Here is a 25,775-nt window from a genome sequence, read left to right as displayed (position 1 = left end):
TAACCCTAACCCTAACCCTAACCCTAACCCTAACCCTAACCCTAACCCTAACCCTAACCCTAACCCTAACCCTAACCCTAACCCTAACCCTAACCCTAACCCTAACCCTAACCCTAACCCTAACCCTAACCCTAACCCTAACCCTAACCCTAACCCTAACCCTAACCCTAACCCTAACCCTAACCCTAACCCTAACCCTAACCCTAACCCTAACCCTAACCCTAACCCTAACCCTAACCCTAACCCTAACCCTAACCCTAACCCTAACCCTAACCCTAACCCTAACCCTAACCCTAACCCTAACCCTAACCCTAACCCTAACCCTAACCCTAACCCTAACCCTAACCCTAACCCTAACCCTAACCCTAACCCTAACCCTAACCCTAACCCTAACCCTAACCCTAACCCTAACCCTAACCCTAACCCTAACCCTAACCCTAACCCTAACCCTAACCCTAACCCTAACCCTAACCCTAACCCTAACCCTAACCCTAACCCTAACCCTAACCCTAACCCTAACCCTAACCCTAACCCTAACCCTAACCCTAACCCTAACCCTAACCCTAACCCTAACCCTAACCCTAACCCTAACCCTAACCCTAACCCTAACCCTAACCCTAACCCTAACCCTAACCCCTAACCCTAACCCTAACCCTAACCCTAACCCTAACCCTAACCCTAACCCCTAACCCTAACCCTAACCCTAACCCTAACCCTAACCCTAACCCTAACCCTAACCCTAACCCTAACCCTAACCCTAACCCTAACCCTAACCCTAACCCTAACCCTAACCCTAACCCTAACCCTAACCCTAACCCTAACCCTAACCCTAACCCTAACCCTAACCCTAACCCTAACCCTAACCCTAACCCTAACCCTAACCCTAACCCTAACCCTAACCCTAACCCTAACCCTAACCCTAACCCTAACCCTAACCCTAACCCTAACCCTAACCCTAACCCTAACCCTAACCCTAACCCTAACCCTAACCCTAACCCTAACCCTAACCCTAACCCTAACCCTAACCCTAACCCTAACCCTAACCCTAACCCTAACCCTAACCCTAACCCTAACCCTAACCCTAACCCTAACCCTAACCCTAACCCTAACCCTAACCCTAACCCTAACCCTAACCCTAACCCTAACCCTAACCCTAACCCTAACCCTAACCCTAACCCTAACCCTAACCCTAACCCTAACCCTAACCCTAACCCTAACCCTAACCCTAACCCTAACCCTAACCCTAACCCTAACCCTAACCCTAACCCTAACCCTAACCCTAACCCTAACCCTAACCCTAACCCTAACCCTAACCCTAACCCTAACCCTAACCCTAACCCTAACCCTAACCCTAACCCTAACCCTAACCCTAACCCTAACCCTAACCCTAACCCTAACCCTAACCCTAACCCTAACCCTAACCCTAACCCTAACCCTAACCCTAACCCTAACCCTAACCCTAACCCCTAACCCTAACCCTAACCCTAACCCTAACCCTAACCCTAACCCTAACCCTAACCCTAACCCTAACCCTAACCCTAACCCTAACCCTAACCCTAACCCCCTAACCCTAACCCTAACCCTAACCCTAACCCTAACCCTAACCCTAACCCTAACCCTAACCCTAACCCTAACCCTAACCCTAACCCTAACCCTAACCCTAACCCTAACCCTAACCCTAACCCTAACCCTAACCCTAACCCTAACCCTAACCCTAACCCTAACCCTAACCCTAACCCTAACCCTAACCCTAACCCTAACCCTAACCCTAACCCTAACCCTAACCCTAACCCTAACCCTAACCCTAACCCTAACCCTAACCCTAACCCTAACCCTAACCCTAACCCTAACCCTAACCCTAACCCTAACCCTAACCCTAACCCTAACCCTAACCCTAACCCTAACCCTAACCCTAACCCTAACCCTAACCCTAACCCTAACCCTAACCCTAACCCTAACCCTAACCCTAACCCTAACCCTAACCCTAACCCTAACCCTAACCCTAACCCTAACCCTAACCTAACCCTAACCCTAACCCTAACCCTAACCCTAACCCTAACCCTAACCCTAACCCTAACCCTAACCCTAACCCTAACCCTAACCCTAACCCTAACCCTAACCCTAACCCTAACCCTAACCCTAACCCTAACCCTAACCCTAACCCTAACCCTAACCCTAACCCTAACCCTAACCCTAACCCTAACCCTAACCCTAACCCTAACCCTAACCCTAACCCTAACCCTAACCCTAACCCTAACCCTAACCCTAACCCTAACCCTAACCCTAACCCTAACCCTAACCCTAACCCTAACCCTAACCCTAACCCTAACCCTAACCCTAACCCTAACCCTAACCCTAACCCTAACCCCTAACCCTAACCCTAACCCTAACCCTAACCCTAACCCTAACCCTAACCCTAACCCTAACCCTAACCCTAACCCTAACCCTAACCCTAACCCTAACCCTAACCCTAACCCTAACCCTAACCCTAACCCTAACCCTAACCTAACCCTAACCCTAACCCTAACCCTAACCCTAACCCTAACCCTAACCCTAACCCTAACCCTAACCCTAACCCTAACCCTAACCCTAACCCTAACCCCTAACCCTAACCCTAACCCTAACCCTAACCCTAACCCTAACCCTAACCCTAACCCTAACCCTAACCCTAACCCTAACCCTAACCCTAACCCTAACCCTAACCCCTAACCCTAACCCTAACCCCCCCTAACCCTAACCCTAACCCTAACCCTAACCCTAACCCTAACCCTAACCCTAACCCTAACCCTAACCCTAACCCTAACCCTAACCCCTAACCCTAACCCTAACCCTAACCCTACAACTTCCAACAACTTCCAACAACTTCCAACAACTTCCTACAAATTCCAACAACTTCCTACAACTTCCTACAACTTCCTACAAATTCCTACAAATTCCAACAACTTCCTACAAATTCCTACAAATTCCAACAAATTCCAACAACTTCCAACAAATTCCTTCAACTTCCTACAACTTCCTACAACTTCCTACAAATTCCTACAAATTCCAACAACTTCCTACAAATTCCTACAAATTCCAACAAATTCCAACAACTTCCAACAAATTCCTTCAACTTCCTACAACTTCCTACAACTTCCTACAAATTCCTACAAATTCCTTCAACTTCCTACAACTTCCATTCAACTTCCTACAACTTCCTACAACTTCCTACAACTTCCAACAACTTCCTACAACTTCCAACAACTTCCATTCAACTTCCAACAACTTCCTACAACTTCCTACAACTTCCTACAAATTCCTACAAATTCCAACAACTTCCAACAACTTCCTACAACTTCCAACAACTTCCATTCAACTTCCATTCAACTTCCTACAACTTCCAACAACTTCCTACCACTTCCTACAATTTCCAACAATCTTCTACAACTTCCAACAACTTCCTACAACTTCCTACAAATTCCAACAAATTCCTACAAATTCCTACAACTTCCTACAATTTCCAACAATTTCCTACAAATTCCAACAACTTCCTACAATTTCCAACAATTTCCTACAAATTCCAACAACTTCCTACAACTTCCTACAAATTCCTACAAATTCCAACAACTTCCTACAAATTCCTACAAATTCCAACAAATTCCAACAACTTCCAACAAATTCCTTCAACTTCCTACAACTTCCTACAACTTCCAACAACTTCCAACAACTTCCTACAAATTCCAACAACTTCCTACAACTTCCTACAACTTCCTACAAATTCCTACAAATTCCAACAACTTCCTACAAATTCCTACAAATTCCAACAAATTCCAACAACTTCCAACAAATTCCTTCAACTTCCTACAACTTCCTACAACTTCCTACAAATTCCTACAAATTCCAACAACTTCCTACAAATTCCTACAAATTCCAACAAATTCCAACAACTTCCAACAAATTCCTTCAACTTCCTACAACTTCCTACAACTTCCTACAAATTCCTACAAATTCCTTCAACTTCCTACAACTTCCATTCAACTTCCTACAACTTCCTACAACTTCCTACAACTTCCAACAACTTCCTACAACTTCCAACAACTTCCATTCAACTTCCAACAACTTCCTACAACTTCCTACAACTTCCTACAAATTCCTACAAATTCCAACAACTTCCAACAACTTCCTACAACTTCCAACAACTTCCATTCAACTTCCATTCAACTTCCTACAACTTCCAACAACTTCCTACCACTTCCTACAATTTCCAACAATCTTCTACAACTTCCAACAACTTCCTACAACTTCCTACAAATTCCAACAAATTCCTACAAATTCCTACAACTTCCTACAATTTCCAACAATTTCCTACAAATTCCAACAACTTCCTACAATTTCCAACAATTTCCTACAAATTCCAACAACTTCCTACAACTTCCTACAAATTCCTACAAATTCCAACAACTTCCTACAAATTCCTACAAATTCCAACAAATTCCAACAACTTCCAACAAATTCCTTCAACTTCCTACAACTTCCTACAACTTCCTACAAATTCCTACAAATTCCTACAAATTCCTTCAACTTCCTACAACTTCCATTCAACTTCCTACAACTTCCTACAACTTCCTACAATTTCCAACAAATTCTAACAACTTCCTACAACTTCCTACAACTTCCAACAACTTCCTACAAATTCCTACAACTTCCTACAACTTCCTACAACTTCCATTCAACTTCCATTCAACTTCCTACAACTTCCTACAACTTCCTACAAATTCCAACAAATTCCTACAAATTCCTACAACTTCCTACAAATTCCAACAATTTCCTACGAATTCCAACAAATTCCTACAAATTCCTACAAATTCCTTCAACTTCCTACAACTTCCATTCAACTTCCTACAACTTCCTACAATTTGCAACAAATTCCAACAACTTCCTACAATTTCCTACAAATTCCAACAACTTCCTACAAATTCCTACAACTTCCTACAACTTCCATTCAACTTCCATTCAACTTCCTACAACTTCCATTCAACTTCCTACAACTTCCTACAAATTCCAACAAATTCCTACAAATTCCTACACATTCCAACAAATTCCTACAAATTCCAACAACTTCCAACAACTTCCTACAAATTCCTACAAATTCCTACACATTCCTACAAATTCCTACAACTTCCTACAACTTCCATTCAACTTCCATTCAACTTCCTACAACTTCCTACAACTTCCTACAATTTCCAACAAATTTCAACAACTTCCTACAACTTCCTACAACTTCCTACAACTTCCATTCAACTTCCATTCAACTTCCTACAACTTCCTACAACTTCCTACAAATTCCAACAAATTCCTACAACTTCCTTCAACTTCCTACAATTCCAACAATTTCCTACAAATTCCAACAACATCCTACAACTTCCTACAAATTCCTACAAATTCCAACAACTTCCTACAAATTCCTTCAAATTCCAACAAATTCCAAAAACTTCCAACAAATTCCTTCAACTTCCTACAACTTCCTACAACTTCCTACAAATTCCAACAAATTCCTACAAATTCCTTCAACTTCCTACAATTTCCAACAAATTTCAACAACTTCCTACAACTTCCTACAACTTCCTACAACTTCCATTCAACTTCCATTTAACTTCCTACAACTTCCTACAACTTCCTACAAATTCCAACAAATTCCTACAACTTCCTACAACTTCCTACAATTCCAACAATTTCCTACAAATTCCAACAACATCCTACAACTTCCTACAAATTCCTACAAATTCCAACAACTTCCTACAAATTCCTACAAATTCCAACAAATTCCAACAACTTCCAACAAATTCCTTCAACTTTCTACAACTTCCTACAACTTTCTACAAATTCCTACAAATTCCTTCAACTTCCTACAACTTCCATTCAACTTCCTACAACTTCCTACAACTTCCTACAATTTCCAACAAATTCCAACAACTTCCTACAACTTCCTACAAATTCCAACAACTTCCTACAAATTCCTACAACTTCCTACAACTTCCATTCAACTTCCATTCAACTTCCTACAACTTCCTACAACTTCCTACAACTTCCTACAACTTCCTACAACTTCCAACAACTTCCAACAACTTCCTACAACTTCCTACAACTTCCTACAACTTCCTTCAACTTCCTACAAATTCCAACAACTTCCTACAACTTCCATTCAACTTCCTACAACTTCCTACAATTTCCAACAATTTCCAACAATTTCCAACAACTTCCTACAACTTCCTACAACTTCCTACAACTTCCTACAAATTCCAACAACTTCTTACAACTTCCATTCAACTTCCATTCAATTTCCTACAACTTCCTACAACTTCCTACAACTTTCTACAACTTCCAACAATTTCCAACAACTTCCTTCAACTTCCTACAACTTCCTACAACTTCCTACAACTTCCTACAACTTCCTACAACTTCCTACAACTTCCTACAACTTCCTTCAAATTCCTACAAATTCCTACAAATTCCAACAACTTCCTACAAATTCCTACAAATTCCAACAATTCCTTCAACTTCCTACAACTTCCATTCAACTTCCTACAACTTCCTACAACTTCCAACAATTTCCAACAAATTCCAACAACTTCCTACAACTTCCTACAAATTCCAACAACTTCCTACAACTTCCTACAACTTCCTACAACTTCCATTCAACTTCCATTCAACTTCCTACAACTTCCTACAACTTCCTACAAATTCCAACAATTTCCTACAAATTCCAACAACTTCCTACAACTTCCTACAAATTCCTACAAATTCCAACAACTTCCTACAAATTCCTACAAATTCCAACAAATTCCAACAAATTCTTTCAACTTCCTACAACTTTCTACAACTTCCTACAAATTCCTACAAATTCCTACAACTTCCTTCAACTTCCTACAAATTCCAACAACTTCCTACAACTTCCTACAATTTCCAACAAATTCCAACAACTTCCTACAACTTCCTACAAATTCCAACAACTTCCTACAAATTCCTACAACTTCCTACAACTTCCATTCAACTTCCATTCAACTTCCTACAACTTCCTACAACTTCCTACAACTTCCTACAAATTCCAACAATTTCCTACAACTTCCATTTAACTTCCATTCAACTTCCTACAACTTCCTACAACTTCCTACAAATTCCAACAACTTCCTACAAATTCCTACAACTTCCTACAACTTCCATTCAACTTCCATTCAACTTCCTACAACTTCCTACAACTTCCTACAACTTCCTACAAATTCCAACAACTTCCTACAACTTCCATTCAACTTCCATTCAACTTCCTACAACTTCCTACAACTTCCTACAACTTCCTACAACTTCCAACAACTTCCAACAACTTCCTACAACTTCCTACAACTTCCTACAACTTCCTTCAACTTCCTACAAATTCCAACAACTTCCTACAACTTCCATTCAACTTCCTACAACTTCCTACAATTTCCAACAATTTCCAACAATTTCCAACAACTTCCTACAACTTCCTACAACTTCCTACAACTTCCTACAACTTCCTACAAATTCCAACAACTTCTTACAACTTCCATTCAACTTCCATTCAATTTCCTACAACTTCCTACAACTTCCTACACTTTTCTACAATTTCCTACAATTTCCAACAATTTCCAACAACTTCCTACAACTTCCTACAACTTCCTACAACTTCCTACAACTTCCTACAACTTCCTACAAATTCCAACAAATTCCTACAAATTCCTACAAATTCCAACAACTTCCAACAACTTCCAACAACTTCCTACAAATTCCTACAACTTCCTACAACTTCCTACAACTTCCTACAACTTCCTACAACTTCCTACAACTTCCATTCAACTTCCATTCAACTTCCTACAACTTCCTACAACTTCCTACAATTTCCAACAAATTCCAACAACTTCCTACAACTTTCTACAAATTCCAGCAACTTCCTACAAATTCCTACAACTTCCTACAACTTCCTACAACTCCCTACAACTTCCTACAATTTCCTACAACTCCTACAACTCCCTACAACTTCCATTCAACTTCCTACAACTTCCTACAATTTCCAACAAATTCCAACAACTTCCTACAACTTCCTACAAATTCCAACAACTTCCTACAAATTCCTACAACTTCCTACAACTTCCATTCAACTTCCATTCAACTTCCTTCAACTTCCTACAACTTCCTACAACTTCCTACAACTTCCTACAACTTCCAACAACTTCCAATAACTTCCTACAACTTCCTACAACTTCCTACAACTTCCTTCAACTTCCTACAAATTCCAACAACTTCCTACAACTTCCATTCAACTTCCTACAACTTCCTACAATTTCCAACAATTTCCAACAATTTCCAACAACTTCCTACAACTTCCTACAACTTCCTACAACTTCCTACAAATTCCAACAACTTCTTACAACTTCCATTCAACTTCCATTCAATTTCCTACAACTTCCTACAACTTCCTACAACTTTCTACAACTTCCTACAACTTCCAACAATTTCCAACAACTTCCTACAACTTCCTACAACTTCCTACAACTTCCTACAACTTCCTACAACTTCCTACAACTTCCTACAACTTCCTACAACTTCCTACAACTTCCTACAACTTCCTACAACTTCCTACAACTTCCATTCAACTTCCATTCAACTTCCATTCAACTTCCTACAACTTCCTACAATTTCCAACAAATTCCAACAACTTCCTACAACTTCCTACAAATTCCAGCAACTTCCTACAAATTCCTACAACTTCCTACAACTTCCTACAACTCCCTACAACTCCCTACAACTTCCTACAACTCCTACAACTCCCTACAACTTCCATTCAACTTTCTACAACTTCCTACAACTTCCTTCAACTTCCTACAACTCCCTACAACTCCCTACAACTTCCTTCAACTTCCTACAACTTCCTACAACTCCCTACAACTTCCAACAACTTCCTACAACTTCCTACAACTTCCTACAACTCCCTACAACTCCCTACAACTCCCTACAACTCCCTACAACTTCCTACAACTCCCTACTTCCTACAACTCCCTACTTCCTACAACTCCCTACTTCCTACATCTCCCTACTTCCTACAACTTCCTACTTCCTACAACTTCCTACTTCCCCCTTCTCGTTCGCCCCACCCACCCACCCCATGTCAAGTTCATATATATATGCCCCTTTTTTTCCTGTTCTCAAATCACTGTTTGCCTTTTTTTTTCAATAGACACTAGCTTTTATTCTACAAATGCGCATGCTCGGTGACATTGTTAATATTCATTACCTATTTCAATTTCAACTCCCACTTTGATCAACAAGTCACTATCCTTTCTTACCCTTCTTAGGCTATAACTCGACAATATCCGTCTTGTTAATACTGCGCTATATTCTACCATTTATTGAACAACAGTTTCAAAAGTACACTAGCTTGTCATCTTTCGTCACAATAGCACCAATTGTTGCATTTAAAACAGACTGAGTATTCTTCATCTACTGACAAACATTTTCCTCATAACTCTTTCACAAAACCACCAAACGTGTACTTTCCATTTCCAAGCACAATAATGAGCATTTGCGTAAACATTACACAAGCAGAGTATCATCCAGCCATTATCTTTGTTTGGCCAAAATAGTGTACCAAATGCAATTGATGACAAAATATGGTACCGAGAAAAAACGTGCACTTTTGTATACGTGTGAGTTTAGTGTCAACCACAACTTGCACGTATACAAAAGTGCAACTGTTTTCGGTATCATTTGTCAGAAATTGCATGAATTCGTACACATCATCACTCTTTTGGGCATAAGAAAGTATGGCTGGAATGATCAGGAATGTCTGTACTGATTAGTCGTTAGTTGAGCGAGAGGTGCTCAGTAGTTTTTGAGTTAAAAAGGATTGAAAGGCGGGGACTTTCTAGTTACATTTACAGTTCTGATGGAGAGAAAACAAATTATCAGGGAAGATTGGGCTTGGAAGAGTGACTTGTCCTCGCAACAAAATCTTAACAAAGTACTGTATTTCAACCAAAGTGTTGCCCGTTGGGAAGTTTTTAAGAAGCTAAAGCAGTTTCATCCCCTCCCGCCAAAATAATTAATGGAACAACACATAATTAATTACGCTAGATATTATTTTTGGCACTCTACCCAAACAAGCCAAAATTCTCAACGCTTTAAGGAAGTCACAGTCCAGAAAATAATCATTTCCAGACTTCAAAACGTCTCAGGTCAGTTATTATAGCCATGATCAGTGAATGGTAGGAATTTGTATTGTGATGCTTTCGTGGGTGCTTTGTGTTAGGATCCATATAAATACGCTCCAATTTTCGAACCAGTCATCCGCTTGAAAACAGCAACAGCGGCGCCGGGTGCCTTCAGTTCACAGCTATTGCAGCGCTACTCTCGTCATGTTGACTACGACTTCCTGTGCTAAAGGGCGAACCTGTTGTAAAGACCGTAAGTTCCCTCTTGCACTTTGGGACTCTTTTGTTTGTCATTAACTCGGTGACAAAAAGTTAACATTTTGTGATTGACTGGGAATTATTTTTCTTCTATTTCGAGCTCAATGGTTATGACCGGGCATGTCAGGGTCGGCATTGACGATTACATTTGATGGTGGTAACATAGACTAGTTTTTATTCTCGCAATGTTTTTTGTTTGCCACGGTTTCCGTAAATATATTACAATCTTTTTATGTTATGATATTATGATCCAATATTGGAATGTGTTTTCTTCATTCATTGTCTCCCATTAAAAGTGACTTTCATTCGAATCGGAATTTTAATCAATACACTTTTTTGCACACCTCCTGGATTGTCCTAGATCATTTGCAACACCAGTGGTGACGTGTCAGGGTGCACACCTGTTAATAGACCTAAACCCATCCGCCGAGCTCATGAAAAGCAGTTATACCCTCAAAATATTCTATATTAGAGAGTTCTGAGGGCCGTAAAATTGGGGAATTAAAAAAAATATGGCAATGAACCACTGGCCCAGACTTGGGACTTCCAATTCTGAGCACATTGGATGCAATGGAGCTCGAAAGTGGCGCTATTTTTTTCATGATGTAGAGGGATCGTTTTTCAAGATGGCTACTTTTTTTCCGCTTTGGGAAAAATAGGGGTCGTCTTCTTTGGGTAAGAATTTCACGAAAAGACAGTAACGGGTCAACCCACCAAAAATTGAAAAAAAAAGAAAACTGAGATGACATTTCGATCACCATTTCTGTGTGCAGCTTAAATACATGTGAGAGTTCTGAGTATTTTTAAAAGAGTTTAGAAGTATGGGCATTTAGCACTAGTGTCTATGGGAATTTTAATACACTGTTGCACCCGTAGGGACACTCCGTATTTTCTCGTCATGTCAACAAAGTTATTGTGAAATTGGGAACTCAAGATATACACATTGTATTGCAATGACATTTCCTGTAATATTTTGCCATGGTATTTGACACCAAACTCTAGAATCTTGACAGGAACTGCCGAAAATGAATGTAATATAATACATCGTGAAAACTAATTGCACCAAATTTCAATTTAATCCATTTTGTATTTCTTGAGTGGTTCATCGGAAACGAGGTTGTTCATTTTGTTCAGTTGTGCAGCATCTGTGTTGATGCGTTGTTGAGACCACTATTTATGTGGCGCGCCCTCTATTATAGTGGTCTCGATCTCCACAACCAAACTCGATTTGGGGCCAACAATTCAAGAAATACACATTACATTAAACTGAATTTTCGCACACTCATTTTGCATGATGTTTGACATCAAAAGATTTAATTTCATAAAAAAACGTCCAATAATCAAGATATTATGACCGTAACAATGCTGGGTTTTATTTGCGACAAGTACAATCATAATGCAAGTCAACATGGATTTTTAACGTTTAAAACACTAGATTGTTACGATCATATTATATTCATAGCTCCACGGTTTCTCACGCCATTCAAACAACTTATGCTACACATCGTGAAAACTAATTGCACCAAATTTCAGTTTAATCCATTTTGTATTTCTTGAGTAGTTCATCGGAAACGAGGTTGTGCTTTTTGTTCAGTTGTGCAGCATCTGTGTTGATGCGTTGTTGAGACCACTATTTATGTGGCGCGCCCTCTATTATAGTGGTCTCGATCTCCACAACCAAACTCGAGTTGGGGCCAACAATTCAAGAAATACAAGTTACATTAAACTGAATTTTCGCACACTCATTTTTCCTGATGTTTGACATCAAAAGATTTAATTTCATAACAAAACGTCCAATAATCAAGATATTATGACCGTAACACTGCCGAGTTTTCTTTGCGACAAGTACAATCCTAATGCAAGTCAACATGGATTTTTAACGTTTAAAACACTAGATTGTTACGATCATATTATATTTATAGCTCCACGGTTTCTCACGCCATTCAAACTACTTATGCTACACATCGTGAAAACTAATTGCACCAAATTTCAGTTTAATCCATTTTGTATTTCTTGAGTAGTTCATCGGAAACGAGGTTGTGCTTTTTGTTCAGTTGTGCAGCATCTGTGTTGATGCGTTGTTGAGACCACTATTTATGTGGCGCGCCCTCTATTATAGTGGTCTCGATCTCCACAACCAAACTCGAGTTGGGGCCAACAATTCAAGAAATACACGTTACATTAAATTGAATTTTCGCGCACTCATTTGTCATGATGTTTGACATCAAAAGATTTAATTTCATCATAAAAAAACGTCCAATAATCAAGATATTATGACCGTAACAATACAGGGTTTTAATTTCGACAAATACAATCCTAATGGAAGTCAACAAGGAATTTTAACGTTTAAAACATTAGATTGTTACGATCATATTGTATTGATAGCTCCACGGTTTCGCACGCCATTCAAACTACTTATGCTACACATCGTGAAAACTAATTGCACGAATTTTCAATTCAATCCATTTTGTATTTCTTGAGTAGTTCATCGGAAACAGCTTCGTCCTTACCTATAACGTGCAATGGGCCGGGGAAACGCAATTATGCTAGGTTTTTTTTAGACTGCTTGGTCCATACCTACAACGTGCAGTGAGGGAAACGCAGTTATGTCAGCCTTTTTTCTAAGCAGCTTGGTCCATACCCACAACGTGCAATGGGGAAACGCATTTATGTCAGTTTTTCTGAACAGCTTGAACTATACCCACAACGTTATGCCAGGATTTTCTAAACAGCTAATTCGTCCATACCCAAAACGTGCAATGGGGAAATGTAGTTATGGCAGGTTTCATACCCTGCTTAGTTTGTATACCATGCGTGGAACAGGCGAAACATGACCGATTGTCTGATCATCTTGTTTCATATACACTACGTGCAATAGGGAAACTTAGTTATGGCAGGTTTTTCTAAACAGTTTTGTTCATACATACTACGTGCAATGGGGAACCACAGATATGGCAGATTCTATCATCAGCTAGGGTCGTTCGTATACATGTACACTGCGCTCACTGGCTGCAGGCCCTCAGGGGGCACGGGGGGCGGGGTCAATCCCCCTCCCCCAGCTCTGTCCAAGAAAATCGTTTCATAGAAATTCATTTCTAATAATGTGTATCCCCCCCCCTTCATTCTGACACGCAAAAAATTATGTAATAATGTGCGCCTGTGCACAAAACGCGGTTAGAGCATAGAGAAAGGACACACTGCCAGCTTGGTGAGGGGGTATTTTGTACAGTATGATGTAATTACAGTGTTAGTAACTGTCATATTTGAACAGCGCCCCATTGAACTTATGATACGAGTCACCCCCCCCCCCCCCATTGGTGGGTGGGTGTGACCCATCCACGCACCGGGTACCACCGGTGGGTGGGTGATTTTCGGGAGCCAGGTGTTCGGGGTGGGGGAACTGTCAACGTTTTGAGAATTGTGAGGATTTTAAATGAAATTCGCGAAGCGAGCATAATTTTCACTGATGTCTCGTGGAAGTCTGTAACCCATTATTAATATGGGTCCACTGTACTAATTCAAGCCTCATTGACATCAACAAATTAAAGTTCAGGGCCAAATAAAATGCAAGCCAACATCACTGGTGTTTCTCAAACAAAAATTAAATTATTGTCTTGTCTTTCATCTTTCATTTCTTTTCAATTTTAGGTACAGTACATAGGCCAATTACATTTTTAAATATTCACACCCAAATAAAATCACCTCCCGAAAAGTGATAGTTCCTAAGCCTGCATGTACAATGTAGTTGCCATTTTACAAGTGGCATCCTTCCACTTTCACATGCAAATAGGACCCATTTTTCATCCGTGATTTTGTCAAGCCTGCCCTCAGATGTAAGCCCAAAAACCAGGGAGTTGATCATTGGGTATATATTTAAAACAAAATCTGTATAAGTGTGATTCTTTCCCCATTGACTGTAATTATTAGATGGACACACCGGTATATAAATGTACATGTATGTCTATTTTTGTTTTTACTCCCAGCAGTATCTATTTCTAAGGTTGGTTTTCCTCGAGTGTTGACAGAAGGGTGGATGTGGGGAGGGGAGGGGGGTAGTGTCGCATTCTCATGGTTCTCCTCTACCACATGTTTTTAATTATCTCTATTTTACCTATTGTATTGGATGTGAACTTTTAATGTATTTTTATAGTTTTGATTTTTCCAGTGGCACTATCATTGTGAATTGATCTGTGTTTTGTATGTATGTATAGTCTTAATTAAGTCATGTAATTTTTAATTGATAGATGGCCCATTGAAAATCATCTGTCAGGTGACATGGCTACCATCTGTAAATAAAGCTATATTATTATTATTATTATATCTACACAATTCCACCGTTTTTAAAGCCAAACGGCCTCCGTTTTCAAAAGAAATTGGCGGGGGGGGGGCACTTTTTATGCTAATGACTTGCGTAGAAATTCTCATTTGACTTAGTTCAGTGCACCCATAATCTGTGGACTGTGTGCAGCATGTGCAGCGATCATCGTGTTTTCGTTATAGCGCCCTCTTTTTGTATGGTTACTATTATATACTGATGAGGGCGCCCTTCAAACAGCACCGTGCGCTGTCGATGTCCAGCATGTCCAGTGAATTTTTTGTTTTGACATTTTTGACAAAATGTTGTCTCTTGTCTTGTGTGTTTTAACTTAAGTGCAACATTTTCAGATGATTTTAATTATTGGAATGAAACGGAATATGCCGTCATACAAGTGTGAAGGCCTCTTTGGGTATGCCATTTTCAAAATTCGGTAAAAATTGTGCAACCTGACGCCGCTTCTGCGATTGTGTACAAAGTCTATGGTATGGAGAGTCGAGAAAAAAAATTCTAAAAATTTTCTCAGTCCCAGATTCATTTCTTAATTTTTTTTCATCATTTTGCAATGAATGACCATCATTCATGAATTGAGATGATATGAAGAAAAACAGTGGCGTCAGGTTGCAACATTTTTTCCTTCTTTATTCGTTTATCGGTGGCCGCTATAGTATAATTGTACAAAAATGTATCTAGCCTAGCAGTAGCATGCCTAGGCATGCTAGGCCTAACCAGTACGGTTTCGATCCAACTCGGACCCAAACCAACTCGGACCCAAACCAACTCGGACCCATGCCAACTCGGACCCACTACCAACTCGGACCCACGCCAACTCGGACCCACTACCAACTCGGACCCACAACCAACTCAGACCCACTACCAACTCGGACCCACGACCAACTCGGACCTACGACCAACTCGGACCCATGCATGACCAACTCGGACCCATCATTTTCAATCATTCGACATCGTTTGAAATAACAGCAGTTTATTTCATTTTTAATCCAAACTTCAATGTAGCGAGTATACAAATTCAGAACAGATCTTTATAGAAAAATGAAATTGGAAAGTAGGACATTGGAAAGTATGACATTGAAACAAACACTGTCAAACAAAACATATTATTTAAAAACAATTAACTCACTAATTTTAAGTAAACATTATAAGTCAATAAATAAAATAAATAATATATAAAAATGAAGTCTATTCTAATCTCTATTTAAAAAGACCCACATAAACACCATTGCCGATTGCATACACTGCAAGAAAAACGAAGGTTCCATATTAAACAAAAAAGTTAAATCAAAAAGTATCAAAAGTTAAACGGATTCGTAAAAGAAAAACCTACAAAATTCAAAGCCAGCATGTGAATTAAAAAAAATGATCAAGTTAAATCCCCTGCAAAAAGATGCAATGTCAATCGTCAAAAACGAGTACTAGATACTGGAGCCCTGTAAGGCCTTACAGGTATAGCTGCCTGTATGTTTGACTATAGATGATGTTCCACGGGGGAAAAAAAAGGTAAATCAAAAAAAGGATAAAAAGTTAAACAAATTTGTCAAAAAAAAGAACAATTACATGAAATGAAAGGCCCAAATAGTTATTTCAAATTAATAACTTCCTCACTGAAACAAAATGTGCCACTTAAAACCACTTGTAACATGACACAAAGGCCTGCAAAAACGAACAAGCAATTTATTTCTTACTGAAAATTATAATCCTTTGAATTTCGTTTGGAAAAAAAATCGAGATTTTGAAAAAAATGTATATATATCAAATTGTACACATGACATACGATATGCCTAACCTATACTATACGCTACTAATATCTCTTGGTTTGGCAACACATGTCACGGTTTCAAAAAGCTAAGCTCGTTTAGTTTCATGACGTTCAAAACGATAAGAGTTTAGCAACAGTATTTACTGTACGCATCAAAAAATACGGCTCCACACAGCGGCAATAAAATTTAAAAGAAAACAACAAAACTAAAAGCCCCATTCTGCCCAATATAATTACAGAATATCTCCACTATATAAGCACTGTAACATTAAGATGACCTATAAATAAAATCTCTGAAACTAATGATTGAGTCATTATTGGGTCAGAGTTGGTCGTGCTTGGGTCCGAGTTGGTAGAGGGTCCGAGTTGGTAGTGGGTCCGAGTTGGTTGTGGGTCAGAGTCCGAGTTGGTCGTGGGTCCGAGTTGGCATGGGTCCGACTTGGCATGGGTCCGACTTGGTTTGGGTCCGAGTTGACCTGATACCACCAGTACCCCATAATGAATAAATGTTAGCCCATGATAAATGTGGCTGAAATAATGGACAACCTATCAGCCACAAAATGCCATTATGCCCTGTGCTTGGAAGGTACAGTCTAGTCATGCAAGTTGTTAGGGGTGGAGTGTCATGGCCTAGCTAGCTGGACTCATGTTCTGGAGTTTCAGAGGCATCAGTGGCGTGGGTTCGAGCCTGGGTACACTTGTGCCCTTCAAAGCAAGGCACTTAACCATTATTGCTTCATCCTTCAGATGGGACATAAAGCCGTAGGTCCTGTGTGTTGTAAAACGCACGTTAAAGAACAAAGTAACGCTTATTGCTTAGAGAAGGGGTTCTCCCCGGTGTTTCTGGCAAGTGCGTAAATCCTCATTCATATGGCTGCACTTTCGAGGAAGGAAGAAAATTAAATAAGGATTGGAATAATACGTGCGGACAAATCTGGACACGCCGGAACCATTCGCGGTACAACTATAGAATACAGGGCCACTCTATTCTATATCCATGCATCCATGGCTGCATGGATGCGCAGTAGAACTCCCTATTGCGCCCTCTTTTGATTTAAATTTACTTCATGCCCACCCCGCATCCACACATCCAAGATGGAGTGAGTAGGTAGTTTTTTTTTTTTTAGATATGGAAATAAAGTAGTCAGTCCTAGGGTAAATATAGTAGTGAGTCCTCTAGAGGGTAGTACATGTTTAAATAAAGTAGTGGATCCTAGGGTAAATAAAGCGCCCTCTATTGATAACAATTTACTTCATGCCCATGCACCCCGCATCCGCGCATCCATGCATCCACAACATCCCAAGCCATCTCACTCGGCATTCTACGCACTTGTCAATAATTCACTCTCTACAGCGCCCACAATTTACTTCATGCCCATTCACTCTCTATACCGCCCTCTATTTAGTTTCATACCCGTACTGTTTCATCATACCAATGTCACATCATTCTCAAAAGAGTGCCATTCTACTCAACAACCCCTCTCCTCATATCCCATCCAACTACAATTTTGAATTCTTGAAATTTGGCAAGATTTGTCTGCAAATCTGATGCTTGTAAAATGTAATTGCGACTCAGTCAAAATTTGGCAAGCACATATATCTCTTTTTTTCTCTGACGAGAGGAATCAACCTAAAAGTAACAGAAATGGCATGTGTACACTATTTGTGCATACATGTAAGTATGTAAGTACCTACCTTACCGGTAGCTCACCATCGTCACGACCCTCCTGGAATCTTCTACATGTTCATGTACATTGTACCGCCATTGATTTATTCATATCAGTAGTGTGAACAAAAAAAATGTACATTTTCTGTAATTAATGCCAATTTAACAAGTTTTCAAAATAAACAATTTATTCTCAATTCTCAAAAGTCACAAGCTCAATAGCATTGTTTATTCCCCAAAACGAACATTTTTGTGGGCCTACTATATGGAGTTTTATTTCTAACCCATGGCAAACCCATAGACCATTATATAGGCCGGCGAACATGACATTATTTCGGTGTACAAGATATTGCACTAAAGTATTTGTTCCGTTCCAGAATTTGTGAGTTGCTACAACAAAAAAATGTATTCAGATTAGACTATTATTCAGAAGAGGGAACAAATCATTCTAAAATGCTTCCAACGATCATCAAGATAGTTTTATGACAAGAGTCAGTCTCCTTTTTATTCTTTGTATCAACAGCAATGTACATGTAGAAGTCAGCCTGCCTGCCATGGAGCAGGGGAGCCAGCCAGACAGGCAGCCAGCCTGCTGGGCAGCCAGCCAGCATGCCTGCCATGGAGCAGGGGAGCCAGCCAGACAGGCAGCCAGCCTGCTGGGCAGCCAGCCAGCCTGCCTGCCATGGAGCAGGGGAGCCAGCCAGACAGGCAGCCAGCCTGCTGGGCAGCCAGCCAGCCTGCCTGCCATGGAGCAGGGGAGCCAGCCAGACAGGCAGCCAGCCTGCTGGGCAGCCAGCCAGCATGCCTGCCATGGAGCAGGGGAGCCAGCCAGACAGGCAGCCAGCCTGCTGGGCAGCCAGCCAGCATGCCTGCCGTGGAGCAGGGGAGCCAGCCAGACAGGCAGCCAGCCTGCTGGGCAGCCAGTCAGCCTGCCTGCCATGGAGCAGGGGAGCCAGCCAGACAGGCAGCCAGCCTGCTGGGCAGCCAGCCAGCCTGCCTGCCATGGAGCAGGGGAGCCAGCCAGACAGGCAGCCAGCCTGCTGGGCAGCCAGCCAGCATGCCTGCCGTGGAGCCAGCCAACCTACATGTACCTGCCAGGGTGCAAGCCGGAAAGCAAGCTAGCCAGCCAGACAGGCAGCCAGCCTGCTGGGCAGCCAGCCAGCATGCCTGCCGTGGAGCCAGCCAACCTACCTGCCAGAACTCAAGACCCAAGAACAGTGCAAAAGTGGAGTCAGACGCATGATTTCTCAGAGTGAGTCAGATTATGTTTCTCTTGTTCCAATTCCATCCCGTCCTATTACTGTGTGTTCAACTGAAACCACCCTTGAAAAATGAATTGCAAATCTTCCATGCTGTCTTTCATGATTTGAGTTTACAATTTCATTAACCTCTAAAAAATGGGCAATCGACTCCATGGGAAGCAAATTTTTGCATCGGCACCATTAGTGGGAAGCTTGCCCCCTGGATCCAGCCCCTGCTGCAAGGCTCCAATTAATTATATTTATCTAGTGCACTGCCTTTAGGGCATAAACTTTCTTTTGAAGCAAACCACAGCAAGATAACAGCCAGCCAGCAAGCCATAGGGACATACTTTTTTAAATATATGTGTAACACCTATTAGTAAAATGCAAATTTCACTTTCTAGATGTTATGTCCCTCTGAAAACTAAAGGCTATGGGATCTATGTCGTTAGGGCTTAAGATGGGTGTGGCGGTATCGATTGATAATTGAAGTTTGACTGGTTGCTTCAATTGAGGTGCGGTAAAAATGTAGCACAGCTTAAAAGGGCCCGGGTTGCATCCACATGGCGTGTGGGTCCTGGCAACGGCCTGGAAACCCCAGGATGCAGTGCGTTAAAGGTGCGGGTGCATAATGTATTTCCATCCCTCTTGATAGGGCCGTAACCCTGTAATCAGTGCTGGCAAACGCTGTTACGTCCTCAGCTCACTAGACCCCGTAAAGGGGGATTGGCTGAGGGTGGCGCCCGTGTTTGCACTCTCCTGGTCCTTGGGGGCTGGATGGGCGGACCCGACAGTCAACAATTGCCTGGCCCTCCGGGGCCTGCCATTTGTCCAGCAATATAGCCCTAACTATACTCAAAGCATGTGTGGCTTGTATCCTGGGACCTTCTCATGGTGGCCCTGTTTAAACTGACCTAACCAGGACATGACCTGCTCATTGAACATGAATCACATGTTGCTTCATATCTTAATTCTGCATGGATTCTGACATTCAAAACTTACAGATAAATTTTTTTAAAAATTTGCAGACTTATGTTGCATAACAAGTCCTTCCAAATGTTATGCTAAACAATAAAGTGAAGACATTTGGTATATGAAACACTAGCAATGTTTCTTCTGTGTGCTCTTTGTTTGCAAAGTAATCCTCTAAATGTTGCATCATGAAACATGTAAGCAATTTTCACTGAGAAGGTCGCATTACATGTAATTGGTACTTTCTGTGTTTCTCTATTTTCTCCTTAAAAAAAAAGTGAAGCTAAGAAATAACACTGTTTCTCTTTCCCCTTTTTCTATTGTATTTATTGAGGTCATCCTCGGCTGAAAACTCACATCCTGAAAGCAGAGGCTGCAAGAAGCTATAGACAGAAGACAACAGCAACTGCCATGACAAATCAGAAGACAACAGCAACTGCTATGATAAATCATGATCTTTACCCAAGGTGAGTAAGGCGATCATCCTAGTAAGCTTAGGGATTGCTTCTTATTTTCTCAATCAATAAGGATCTTGTCTTTCTTAACTGCTGAAATCCCCAAACCAAATATCACCAACAGCTCGTCTTTCGAAAACGGCTACTTCCCTATCGAAATGTAACCCTTCCTGGCTGGAAACCATAGCTGACAATCGCCCAGAGGTTTTTACAAGATGTTACATTAATGCTTTGTTTGATAACTGGTTCTGAATTTCTTGATTTACTTTTTATATTACAGAAATTTAAAGAAACAGTCCGAAGGCAGGATTAGCAAGAGACCATGCATGTTTATTTTCGGGTAAGAATACTTTATTATTACAAAATTGAGACCATTAGGCAGGAATTCCTTCAACCTTTTTCATAGCTTTTGCTTTTAAATTAATTGTTTATAATGAAATTGTAGCTCCATACACTGGCCCCACCAAAAGTTGCCTCTTTTAAGTCAAAAAATTGGAAAAGCAAAAATTCAAAGATGTGTGTTCGATGCTTTTAAAGGGAATGTACATCATTGGCTTTTGCTGTAATTTTCAGAAATGAACTTTTTGGGGGGTTAGTATAATAGATCAAATATTGTTACACTGACATGTTTGAAGTTTTGTGTTCGAAAATGCTGGAAAAAACAAGAAAAACAAAAAGATTCAAGTAGTCTGGTTCCCTGACTCCACCAAAGATGAAATGGATAAAAAATACTAAATTGTACGGTAAGGGAACCAATCTAGCTGTTCATGAACATGGAACCAATAGCTAGCAAAACAAAATTTAGACTAAAAAAAGAAATGGTAAATTTGGAGCAGTAATTGAAAAATAGTTAGGTTTTTCCAACGGTGGTCTGCCGACCAGCGTTGGAAATGTATACAAATACAATGTATACCATTTTCTTGAAAATGGATTCACACCAGGTGCCATAATTATACAGGATGCTTAAGCATGTCATTTACCAACATCCTAGTAAGGTATTTCGTAAAAATTTGGTAGTTTTATTTTTCGATGTTTGCCAATGTTGTATTTTCCCTTTAAACAAACTCAATTTCAATGTTTTGTTTGAAATAGTCAAAATTAAGTTATTTTTTATCCAATTTTGGAATCTGCATCTCTCTCTTAAAAAGGGCCTTATTTTGCCCATGAATGAACTGGCCCTGTCGGTGTGCAAATTTTAATATTGTAAAGAAATCATCCAAAACTTCAATTCCCTGCCATTTAATGGCTCATTCAACAGTGAATAACTCCTAAATTAACTTGCTATAGAGGTTGAAAAAAATGTAATATCACTGGAAATGTATCTTGCTATTTTCTTTTGGGAACCTTTTTCCAATTCCAGGAGGCAACTGATGTTGATAGAGACAAATTGCCAAGGAAGAGCGGAGCTGGATGTTGATTTATCACCATGGTAACACCAATTATGGTATCAACAAACAATTGTAGATTTTGGCCAAATTTTTATGCAAGGTGAACCCTGTGCCGTTTTTTAAAAGCTTTGAAATCTGACTTTATTCATAAATGCCAGATTTTGGCAAAACAAGAGAATTTGATTTGCAAGGTTAACCCCTTGTCATTTTTGTTTGTTTTGAATGTTAAGTTTTCACCACAAAAGCACTCCTGATGCCCCTGAAAACAATGAAATACTGATGTGTGCTTTTGTTTGATAGGTGTTTCTGGGTATTTTCGAGCACAATAATTTTTTTAGCAAAAATTTTATAAATTTGCAATGCTAATGCTTGCAAAATTTACAAACTTTGATTTTCATCAAAGTTATGCTCCACATGGAATAGAAAAGATTGGCAAGTGCGTATTCCATCCTAAAGGTGCTTCTGAGTGATTTTGAGAAATGTCAAATTTTTACCAAAATCTTTTTTTTTTTAGTTTTTTTAAATCACATATTTCACCAAAATTTCAAATGACATGTTAAACTTCAGAAAGGATAGATTTATCATTGTTTTTGTTCAAAAGATGTTTCCGAGTAATTTTGAACTCAGTCAAATTGGAATCGAACTTTTAAGTAACATTGCAAGGTTAACCCCACTTGCCAATTTTACAAGCAAATTTGAAGCCTGATTTTTCATCAAAAATGCTCTGTAAATGCACTTGAAAGGGTTATAATATGTTTGATTTGGTTCTGAAGGTGTTTCTTAGAGATTTTTGTCAAAGTAAAAATGTGGTCAAACTTTAAAACATTTTGCAAGGTTAACCGGTTGCCAAATTTAAAACATTTTCAACTCTGGTATTTCATCAAAAACGCAATCTAAATTCTCACAAATAGATTAAAACATGCTTGATTTGGTTCTTTAATGTTTCTAGCAACCCAACTTTCAATTGTCAAATACCTATGGTTATAAAAATAAGTGCAGGAGTTCAATTTTGTATCAAGTACGATTCCAGTGTTCCAAATTGCCAGCTACATGTAATTTCATTTATAATGAAAAATGTCGTTTTTGATGCAAAATTTAAGGTTAACCCCTTGTTATTTTTGATGAAAAATGTAAGGTTACCCCCTTGCAATTTTTGATGAAAAAATGCCATTTTGGATGGATAAAGTAAGGTTCCCCTTGCAGTTTTTGATGAAAAATGCCATTTTTGATGGAAAATGTAAGGTTAACCACTTGCAATTTTTAATGAAATATGTAAGGTTAAACCCTTGCCATTTTAATAAAAAATGCTGTTTTTGATGTAAAATGTAAGGTAAACCCCTTCAAAAGTGCAGATGCAAAATGTGAGGTTAATCCCTTGCAATTTTTGATGAAAATGACGTTTTTGATGCACAATGTACAAATGATGTAAGGTTAACCCCTTGCAATTTTTTGATGCAAATATGTAATTTTGTAAAAATTGTAATTTTTGAAGAGAAATGTACGGTTAAACCCCTTGCCATTTTAATGAAAAATGCCGTTTTTGATGCAAAATGTAAGGTTAACCCCTTGCAATTTTTGATGAAAAAGGCCGTTTTTTGATGCAAAATGTAAGGTTAACCCCTTGCAATTTTTAATGAAAAATGCCATTTTAGATGAAAAATGTAAGGTAAACCCCTTGAAAAATGCCATTTTTGATGAAAAATATAAGGTTAACACTTCTCAATTTTTGATGAAAAAGGCCGTTTTTTGATGCAAAATGTAAGTTTAATCCCTTGCAATTTTTGATGAAAATGCCGTTTTTGATGCACAATGTTAGGTTAACCCCTTGCAATTTTTTAAGACAAAAATGCCATTTTTTTATGCAAATATGTAATTTTGTAAAAATTGTAATTTTTGATGAAAAATGTACGGTTAACCCCTCGCAATCTTTGATGAGAAAGGCTGTTTTTTTATGCACAATGTAAGGTTAACCCCTTGCAATTTTTGATAAAAGAAATGCCATTTTTTAATGCAAATATGTAATTTTGTAAAAATTGTAATTTTTGATGAAAAATATACGGTTAACCCCTTGCAATTAGTTTTATGAAAAAGGCCATTTTTATGATGCAAAATGTAAGGTTAACCCCTTGCAATTTTGAATGAAAAATGGCATTTTGCATGAAAAATGTAAGGTTAACCCCTTGCAATTTTTTTTATAAAAAATTTAATTTTTGATGAAAAATGTAAGGTTAACCCCTCGTAACTTTTGATGAAAAAGGCCGTTTTTTTGATGCAAAATGTAAGGTTAACCCCTTGCAATTTTTGAGGGAAAAAATGCCATTTTTTGATGCAAATATGCCATTTGTAAAAATTGTAATTTTTGATGAAAAATGTAGGGTTAACCTTGCCATTTTAATGAAAAATGCCGTTTTTGATGCTTAATGTAAGGTTAACCCCTAGAAATGTTTGATGAAAAAGGCCGTTTTTTGACTGATGCAAAATGTAAGGTTAACCCATTGCAATTTTTAATTAATGAAAAATGCCATTTTGGATGAAAATGTAAGGTTAATCCCTCGCAATTTTTGATGAAAAGGCTGTTTTTTGATGCAAAATGTAAGGTTAACCCCTTGCCATTTTAATGAAAAAAATGCTGTTTTTGATGCAAAATGTAAGGTGAACCCCTTGCAATTTTGGATGAATAGGTCAATTTTTTATGCAAAATGTAAGGTTAACCCCTTGCAATTTTTGATGAAAAATGTCGTTTTTGATGCAAAATGCAAGATTAACCCCTTGCAATTTTTTTAGGAAAACGGCATTTTTCATTTCAATATGTGATTGTTTTACCTTGCATTTTAATTGTGCTTCATTTATTTATATAGTGTAAAACGTTCCAATACACAAGTATCAGTTGGAATAAATACCTAGAGTACAGAGGCACACGAATACGTAAACTGTTGTGATTCCTGTATTTTACACGTGTACATACCTTGTACTTGCCTTCCCTTATTGCCTTATAAGTTACAGTATTACCACGCAAAAAAGTGAACTGATAAAAAATACTTGAATTTAAACTACCACTTACACATGTTCCCTTGTTACTGCCCATGTTTTATTTTCTCAAGTAGGCCAACAGAACGAAACCACGAAATTCACTAAATTCGTATATTTATTTCAATATCCAATAGCGGTGTCGTGGTAGATCTGTCACAAGCTTAAAAGACCATAGACTCGAGTTCCAATTCATGATTTATAACTAAGTCCAGAACCTTGCCGAACTAGAAAGCTGGGTGAATAAATTTGAATAAAGAGGGCGGTATTTATTTTTATTACCGACTAATTGATTCTAAGGGTTTTAATTATAGGAAGTGCTATTTTCACTGGGGGACCCAGGTAGTGAACGCGGTAGAGGGGCCGATTGGTAAGCCGGCGCCCCTGGTTCGAGTCTCGGCCGCGGCAACCCGGACTGGCTGCAGGGAAACCTGCGGCCAGTCCGAGTTTTGTATCGCGTGTCTACCCCAACTA

At 39.4% G+C, this 25,775-nt stretch overlaps 1 protein-coding gene and 1 pseudogene across 2 annotated transcripts; one reads left to right on the top strand and one right to left on the bottom strand.

Moving 5' to 3' along the window:
- The window catches only part of LOC119719680, a 17,346-nt pseudogene extending 3,793 nt beyond the window's left edge, over positions 1–13,553 (bottom strand).
- LOC119719552 (guanine nucleotide-binding protein G(s) subunit alpha isoforms XLas-like) lies at positions 10,314–23,724 on the top strand. 2 transcript variants are annotated; one of them, XM_038189023.1, is made up of 5 exons: positions 10,314–10,455; positions 18,742–19,470; positions 20,766–20,898; positions 21,167–21,226; positions 22,247–23,724. In XM_038189023.1, the coding sequence occupies exons 2-3, from the start codon at positions 18,773–18,775 to the stop codon at positions 20,818–20,820; spliced, it is 753 nt and encodes a 250-aa protein (XP_038044951.1). In that variant the 5' UTR covers positions 10,314–10,455; positions 18,742–18,772; the 3' UTR covers positions 20,821–20,898; positions 21,167–21,226; positions 22,247–23,724. The 2 variants fall into 2 exon arrangements, with proteins under 2 accessions (XP_038044951.1, XP_038044950.1); XM_038189022.1 differs by lacking the exon at positions 10,314–10,455 and adding an exon at positions 14,988–15,187.
- Positions 23,725–25,775: the final 2,051 nt, after the last annotated feature.

Source organism: Patiria miniata, unplaced genomic scaffold, assembly GCF_015706575.1.
Source record: "Patiria miniata isolate m_02_andy unplaced genomic scaffold, ASM1570657v1 HiC_scaffold_8, whole genome shotgun sequence".
Taxonomy (NCBI): domain Eukaryota; kingdom Metazoa; phylum Echinodermata; class Asteroidea; order Valvatida; family Asterinidae; genus Patiria; species Patiria miniata.
This window is presented reverse-complemented; position numbering and strand designations above follow the sequence as displayed.